Source organism: Colobus angolensis, unplaced genomic scaffold (genome assembly GCF_000951035.1).
Source record: "Colobus angolensis palliatus isolate OR3802 unplaced genomic scaffold, Cang.pa_1.0 Scaffold206, whole genome shotgun sequence".
Lineage (NCBI taxonomy): Eukaryota > Metazoa > Chordata > Mammalia > Primates > Cercopithecidae > Colobus > Colobus angolensis.
The window spans coordinates 2,228,194-2,236,716 of record NW_012115222.1 but is presented as its reverse complement, the minus strand read 5'-3'; the positions used below and the strand labels follow the sequence as shown (position 1 = coordinate 2,236,716).

At 40.5% G+C, this 8,523-nt stretch overlaps 1 protein-coding gene across 1 annotated transcript in view; it reads left to right on the top strand.

The window, feature by feature from the left end:
* FBN2 (fibrillin 2) overlaps positions 1 to 8,523 on the top strand; it is a 276,012-nt gene that overhangs the window by 187,445 nt on the left and 80,044 nt on the right. Inside the window, exons 21-25 of the mRNA XM_011942098.1 lie at positions 223 to 360; positions 1,238 to 1,288; positions 1,771 to 1,896; positions 5,672 to 5,899; positions 6,771 to 6,896. Coding sequence (XP_011797488.1) covers positions 223 to 360; positions 1,238 to 1,288; positions 1,771 to 1,896; positions 5,672 to 5,899; positions 6,771 to 6,896 — 669 coding nt within the window. The remainder of the gene's footprint in view (positions 1 to 222; positions 361 to 1,237; positions 1,289 to 1,770; positions 1,897 to 5,671; positions 5,900 to 6,770; positions 6,897 to 8,523) is intronic.

Sequence of the window (8,523 nt, the reverse complement as noted above, 5' to 3'; positions counted from 1 at the left end):
TGGTGGAGATGGGGTCTTGCTATTTTCCCAGGCTGATCTTGAACTCCTGGGCTCAAGTGATCCTTCTGCCTCAGCCTCCCAAAATGCTGGGATTACAGGTGTGAGCCACTTTGCCTGGCCCTTCTTTTTTAGAATACTGTAACAAATGCCGTTTCGTATACACAGCTGAATTCTATTTTCATCCGAGGTGAGAGCTCCCCAACCTTTCCTGTTCCTTTTCAGACAGCCTGAAGGGGACCTGTTGGCTCAACATCCAGGACAGCCGCTGTGAGGTGAATATTAATGGAGCCACTCTGAAATCTGAATGCTGTGCCACCCTCGGAGCTGCCTGGGGGAGCCCCTGTGAGCGGTGTGAACTAGGTAGGAGCCTGACTGGGGGGCTTCTCGGCTTCTCCTTGGAAAGCTTCTCCTGCCGCTAGGACACATCTTTCACTATGTAGTTCCTTTAGTGAAGAAGACCTGAGATCATTTACCTTTGCTAAAATGTTATCTTTGCTGGCTCATGTTTTTTACCTCTTAAAATGTGTATTTGGTTTATCCTGGTACATAAGCAGGCCTTCTAAATATTTTATTCATGGACGGGAATCAGCTAGAATCTGCTAGATGACTGTATCCTCCAGTGTCCTTGTTTGTGTGGTGGCTGTTTTCCTCAAATCTTTTGTTTACTTTTTTTTTTTTTTTTTTGAGATGGACTCTCGCTCTGTCACCAGGCTAGTGTGCAGTGGCGTGACCTCGGCTCACTGCAACCTCTACCTCCCGGGTTCAAGCGATTCTCCTACCTCAGCCTCCCGAGTAGCTGGGACTAAAGATGCCCGCCACCACGCCCAGCTAATTTTTGTATTTTTAGTAGAGATGGGCTTTCACCATGTTGGCCAGACTGATCTCCAACTCCTGACCTCAAGTAATCCACCCATCTCGGCCTCCCAAAGTGCTGGGATTACAGACATGAGCCACCGCGCCTGACCTGTTTACTTTTAACTTAGTTGTCAATGTGACAACAAAAAGAAATTGTTGGAAAAATTATGAGAATCTCAATACAGGTCAATACTGATGGAGGTACCACAGAAAGTCATGTGCCCTACTGAATGAAGTGGGGACAGTGATGTCCTTGGACCCTAAGACCCTGCCTTGCAGTTTGTATTTAGTTCCATTTTGATTCCATTATATTTCTTCTTGAGCATAACATGGTTGTATTTTATTCTATAATGAAGTAAAATTTGTCCTGTTGTTCTTACAGATACAGCTTGCCCAAGAGGGCTTGCCAGGATTAAAGGTGTTACATGTGAAGGTGAGAGTATCCTTCCTTGGAAGATACTATACATCTTTAGAGCAGTACATAAAATTAACATTCACTCTCAAATTTTGGAGATGTTTATCATTTTCAGAAACCTTGACATTTCAATAAAAATACTCAGTGTAATCAACAAGTGCTTTAGCATAATGCTCTTAGGAAACAGCTTAGAGTTTCCCATTTCTCCTCTTTATGGAGTTGTGTAAATTTCATGAATACATCACTAGACTTTAAGGCCCAGAACAGCTGGCAAAGGCACATGTCTGGGCTGTGTTTCATGGAGAGACAAGCCTGTGGTAATTTTCATAGCTGGTGCCTAGGAAAGCGGGTGGCTGGGTTGTGGAATATTTCTGTTTAACTCAAGTAGTAATCCACGTTGTGTTGAATGTGGATTGAAAATGCTGTACATGAAGTAGGACCACACCTGCTTTTTCTATTTGTAACATCTTTATTCCTCTGCTGGCTCCATTTCCCTGCAGATGTTAATGAGTGTGAGGTGTTCCCTGGCGTTTGTCCAAATGGACGCTGTGTCAACAGTAAGGGATCTTTTCATTGCGAGTGCCCTGAAGGCCTTACGTTGGATGGGACCGGCCGTGTGTGTTTGGGTAAGATTCACGCCCTCACGTATTCTATGTGTAAAACAAGCCGTGAATTTCCTTCTTTAAGCAGTGGCTAGTCCAGCACCACAGAGTTTGTACTTGAGAAAACTTACTTTAAATGAGATATTTAGGGGGAAATCACTAGAGGCTGTTTTAAAAGTGAATGTATTTAAGTGAAATTGTTTCTGTTTCATGCCAAAAGTTGGTACGGCTCAAAAATCTATCTCAAAATCTTCCATTTCTTTAACCAGATAATTTAGGCAGGTTCAGTCTTTCACACTGAGTTAATAAGAGTAAGAATATGTTGAACACAGAAGGAAAGTTGGAGACTAGGATTTTAAAAGTTTACATTTGTCAGCTCATTGCAGCTACACCCTGAATACAATGGGGAAAGTCATCAGCAAAGATATGTTGCTTCTGCCTAAAAACATTCAGTAATCCTGGTCCTTCCTTTACTGCTATTAGAGTTTACATTTTCTTAATACTTTATTTTTTAAAGATCTGTAGTGATGAATCTCTTTCTTTCAACATAGTATTATAGGAATGGTGATTTGACCTTTTTCTTTATTAGTGTCATGGTTGACTGAACTTGAATTTCATGATTGAAAAATACATTTCTATTAATATTCATTGTATGTAACAATAATTTTTCATTTACCTAGAGATTTTTTTTCCCCAATAAGCTACGGAACAGTAAATTTTTAGTTTATAAAAGAATTTTACATAGGTTTGTATTTGAAATTTAGGCATGTAGACAAAGCATAAATAATAGTGGTGTTATATGCAATGATCTGTACAGTATTTAAATATCTCGGTGATGTTTAAAATCTACTGGTAAGAAAAAAGTTTGCAATACCATACAGTTTAGTTATTACAATTAAAACAGATTTCATTTTTAACTGAATTTTGATAGCACATTTAAATCTGGGTTGAAAGCATGACTGTAAAATCATACAAAATTATTTAGAAAACATAATATCCAAAGTACAAAAATAAAGAAAATTTCTTTCAGATTTTTAAGTATTTTAAAAATTATCTTTAAGTGATCTACAATGTTTAGAAATAAGTATCATTTGAAAATGACAAAATATTCCCCCAAAACTATCAAAATTTTAAAAAAAGAAAATGACAAAATAATAATATCAATACGGTCAAATGACTAATGAAATCAAGTTATCTTCTATAACAAAATACTGTAATATATGAAGATATATCACTGATTGTAAATTATTATTAGGCAAAATAAAGTTTCAATAACATTGTTCAAAATTGTGACTGGGAGTGTACTTTGGGAAGCTGAGACAGGTTGATCACCTGAGATCAGGCATTCGGGATCAGTCTGGCCAACATGGGGAAACCCCATCTCTACTAAAAATATACAGATTAGCTGGGCATGCTGGTTCATGCCTGTAATCCCAGCTACTCGAGGGACTGAAGCAGGAGAATCGCTTGAACCTGGGAGGCGGAGGTTGCAGTGAGCCGAGGTCACGCTACTACACTCCAGTCTGGGCGACGGAGGAAGGCTCCATGTCAGAGAAAAAAGAAAAAAAAATTAAAGCATTTTTTAATATTCTAAGATAATATATTGGATTCTTCATCCTTGTACTTTGCTTAAATGCTTTTGTCACTGCTTGAATTATGCTATATTAATTAATTCTCTCTGGGGATGTGAGAAAGTTTCAGGAAACAACTGACACATGAAAATGTAAAGTATTCTGAGAACTAAAGTTGTGGTAAATGCTTTGATAGAACCTCATGTGAATCAGGCATCCCAAACTCAGATGCTTGCAGGAGCCAAGCATGTAATATATCATTGAGTGAAGCGACAACAGGGAGCAGTGGGGACTGCAGCAAACTGCAGAGAACATGGACCATCCAAAGGTTTCCAAATTGATATTTTAATTTCCATGCAAGGACAATCGCAGCATTGAGAGGCCTTATCGTGGCCAGTGTGCTGACTTTTAATTCCTGATATAAATATTCATAGAGTTCTCAGTAGTGTGCTGACTTTTAATTCCTGATATTAACATTTATAGAGGTCTCAGTATTAAAGAAAGGATTACTCTTCCTAGCTATTATAAGTTTTTACATGCATAGTTTAAATGCCTTTCCCCTCTCACCCCAGTTTATTCCAGTAAGCTTTGAAATGGTACATTTTTAGTTTGTCTTGGGCTTCTTGAGCAGGTTCCTTCAGTAACCTCACAGTGTGACTCAGGCCAGAGTTCTTAGGCCAACTGTACTTATATAAGACTTTCACATCTTGGAAAGATTCTTACTTACCTGCTGACATTATGGGACAGAGCCAGCTATAAGGAGACTAGCCCCTCGGAGCACTGTGATAATGAGACTCTGGATTACTGTCACACTTCACTCTGGCAAAGCATGTGGCTTTTTGGTTTGTGTTAATGTAGATATATAAGACAGAATCGCCATCTGTGGATCTCTACATTCAGTCTGCTGAATCAAAATAAAAATTTACCACAGTTATTTTTTCTTTAAAAATAGTACTTTTTCTCAAGTCCCTAGGATTATGGGCGCCCGGCACCATGCCCAGCTAATTTTTGTATTTTTAGTAGAGACAGGGTTTTGCCGTGTTGACCAGGCTCATCTAGAACTCCTGACCTCAGGTGATCCAGCTGCCTCAGTCTCCCAAAGTGCTGAAATTATAGGCATGAGCTACCATGCCACGCCCAGTCTGGGCAATGGAGCGAGACTCCATCTCAAAAAAAAATAGGACTTTTTAATTCCAGTATTCAGAAATGTGACTCTGAAATTCTAGGTTAAAGGCAGTTGCTAAAGTTGATGTTACCTTTGGTTTAGAAGTTGAAAGAATCAGTATTGACAGTAACTACAGTAGTAAACATTAATTTTTATGTGTACATTTCCATCAGGGATCTCATTCCTCCATTAAACAGTTTTCAGCCTCTGGAAAGGATTTAATGTCTTAAAATGTTCTTATCAAAGAAATGTTATTTGATTAAGGAAACTTTTCCAAACTCATTATCCATATTTGTAATTAAACAGCCAAGTGCTTTACTATGATTTGAAAATAAATCTATTTGCTAACAGATGAACATGTTATTTATAGACCATGCTGGTCTACTCTACTTTTAGATGTAAGTGACTGTTTATAGATATTCTAAGGTCCTGGCTAGCACAGGCTAAGCACTGAAATGCTGGTCTGTTTTGAAGTTGGAGGGAAAATGTGACATTTAAATAAATAATTGACCCCTTACACATAATCCAGGGAAAAACCATGATGCAAAAAGGTAAATTTGGTAGGAGGAAAAAAAAAAAATCCTTAAATGCAATAATATAATAATACTTATTTCTTTTGTAGTGATTTTAATAGTTGTAACAAATTGGCAAATACATTATACCTGATCATTAACTGTTTATGGACGGGATCTGACAGGGCTGCTTAAAAGGCACTTGAAGCAATTCTTTGAACAGGAAAAATTATCATTAAAATTGTCTTACTTTTTCTAAAGTGAACAATACAAAAAAGGAATCAAAACATGAAGTAGTCATGTCACGAGAGGACCTTTTCTTCCTGAGGGTTTCTTGTGAGAATTAAGAAAGACTGAAGAGGATCTCACCTTTGTTCTCCTTAAATTACTGTCATTGTGGAGTCCATTCCAGGAGGTCAGGGACTGTGTCTTGCCCACCAGTACACCGCAAGGGCCTTGCGTGATGCCTGGTGCTGAGCAGACGCTTGACATGTGACTGTTCAATGGGTGTTTCAACTCATTCTCACCCTGTGATTTCACTCTCGGTGTAGATATTCGCATGGAGCAGTGTTACTTGAAGTGGGATGAAGATGAGTGCATTCACCCCGTTCCTGGAAAGTTCCGCATGGATGCCTGCTGCTGTGCTGTCGGGGCGGCTTGGGGCACCGAGTGTGAAGAGTGCCCCAAACCTGGCACCAAGGAATATGAGACACTGTGCCCCCGCGGGGCTGGCTTTGCTAACCGAGGGGATGTTCTTACTGGGCGGCCATTTTACAAAGGTAACTGCCTGTGGCCAGCATCTTGGTCCTTCTTCACCAACTGGAAGCCTTCCACATTTTCTGAGAATTGGTTTTGCTTTAAACGTTTAACTTCCCACTTTATGTTCTCAGTTAAACTTACGTTTTGTGACCTATGTTCTGTCCCAAGAGTATAAATCCCCTCTATAAGATGGCATTGAAGTAAAGAGATAAAATAGATTGCTTATCTTGCTCTTCTACTCTTTGTTCCTCTACAACCTGAGATGTCGCCCTGATAGCTACATCTGTAGCAAGAAGTTATCTATCCCCACTTATCTTTATAAAACAAGTAGTGAGAAATAAAGGGATCAGAACTGTTTCTTAAGCATATAGGATCTTTGGCCGGGTGTGGTGGCTCACGCCTATAATCCCAGCACTTTGGGAGGCCAAGGTGAGTGGATCACTTGAGGTCAGGAGTTCAAGACCAGCCTGACCAACGTGGTGAAACCCATTCTCTGCTAAAAATACAAAAATTAGCTGGGTGTGGTGTCACGCATCTGTAATCTCAGCTACTCGGGAGGCTGAGGCAGGAGAATCGCTTGAACCTGGGAAGTGGAGGTTTCAGTGAGCCGAGATCGTGCCACTGTGCTCCAGCCTGGGCAACAAGAATGAAACTCTGTCTCAAAAAAAAAGTAATAATGTGTGTGTATGTATGTGTGTGTATATATGTATGATCTTTTTCACTATATTGAAGGTTCCTGTGTGTGATAGCAGTGTGATCACTGAAACATTTAGTAGCCCTGTTTTTCACTTGGGTGCATTACTGTTGTCCATGACAGATTTTTAACTTAAAGTGATGGACCTAATCATTTATATCAACCAGCTCTACATTCTGGCTTTATTCTGCTTTTAGACATCAATGAATGCAAAGCATTTCCTGGGATGTGCACCTATGGGAAGTGCAGAAATACAATCGGAAGCTTCAAGTGCCGTTGCAATAGTGGCTTTGCTCTAGACATGGAGGAAAGAAACTGCACAGGTAAGATGGTTCTGCTGTTTTATTTGATAAACTCTGTCTGTCTTTCCTTTACTCTGTTTGAAAGTACCGGCCTAAAAAGCTCATCCTCTCATTGAGAACATGAAAATTTTTATTTATTTATTAATTTTTTTTTAGAGAAAAGATCTCACTTAGTCACCCAGGCTGGAGTGCAGAGACGTGGTCATGGCTCACTGAAACCTCAAACTCCGGTGCTCAAGCAGTCCTCCCGAGCAACTGGGAGCACAGGTGTGCACCATCAGGCACAGCTGATTAAAAAGTTTTGTTGTTGTTGTTGTTGTTGTTGTTCTTTTTAAGAGATGGGGACTCACTTTGCTTCCCAGGCTGGTCTCAAACTCCTGGCTTCAAGTGATCCTTCTGCCTTGGCCTCCCCAAGTGTTGTGATTACAGGCTTGAGCCACTGCATCCAGCTCTGTAAATTTTTGTTTTTGTTTCTTTTCCCTACACTTAAACCAGTTCTCCAAATAAACTCGTGAGAGAACTGCAAAATAGCATGAGAATGCTCTTTGTTTTATATTTAGGAAGAGCATACAATTAATTATTTTCAAAATATATGATGACTAAAGAAATACAGTCATTAAATCCACAAGAATTATATAAAATTGAGTAGTGTTCTCGTAAAGATTTTAAGGTTTGTGACATACAAATTATGACTTCTTTTCCTCATCTGTGAACAGGTATCTTAATATTAGACTTCAGTCACCATCCATACCCATAACATTCTCTTTGAAAAAGATGAGAAGTTCTAACTTTTTCTATTAGTATACCATGTTGTTCCAGACGCTTGATCTGTGTCTTCAGGATCTCGTTTTCAGCACTGTCTTTGTTCGTATTCTTTGTGGGATTTCCCCTTATCGCCCTCGCTCCTGCCTGCTCCTTCTTCCTGACCTTACAGCAGTGTCTTTCCTGGCTCCTTCCTGTGCCTGTTCAGCTGAGGCTATCTCTGAGCTTTTCACAGCTGTCCATCTGGCCTTCTGAAGTCCTTCTGCCCTGAAGTCTGCTCAAGCCCTGTCTCCAGAGCTTCATCCCCTTACCTCTGTTTTCTCCTCTCTGGCTGCTGCACTTTGCTGGGAGAGTCTGAGGAGCGCTGCCTGAGATTCCTGCATTCGCCTCCCAGTCCTCGAAGCTGCTTGGCAACACTCATGTTCACCTCCATTCATCACTTTCTTAATTTTTCTCAGTGCTGCTTCTAAACCTCTTCCCTGGCTTACGTGCCCTCTCATATACAACCTGCCCCCATCCATTCCTGTTCTCCTTCGTTGAGAATAAATCTGATTGCCTGCATCCTTCTCACACAGCCTCCTCTCTAGTGATAAAATCTCCTTTATCCCACTGAGCACAGTGGCTCACACCTGTAATCCCAGTACTTTGGGAGGCTGAGGTTGGGAGTTCGAGACAAGCCTTACCAACATGGAGAAACCCAATCTCTACTAAAAATACAAAATTAGCCGGGTGTGGTGGTGGGTGCCTGTAATCCCAGCTACTCGAGGGACTGAAGCAGGAGAATCGCTTGGACCTGGGAGGCGGAGGTTGCAGTGAGCCGAGGTCACGCTACTACACTCCAGTCTGGGCGACGGAGGAAGGCTCCATGTCAGAGAAAAAAGAAAAA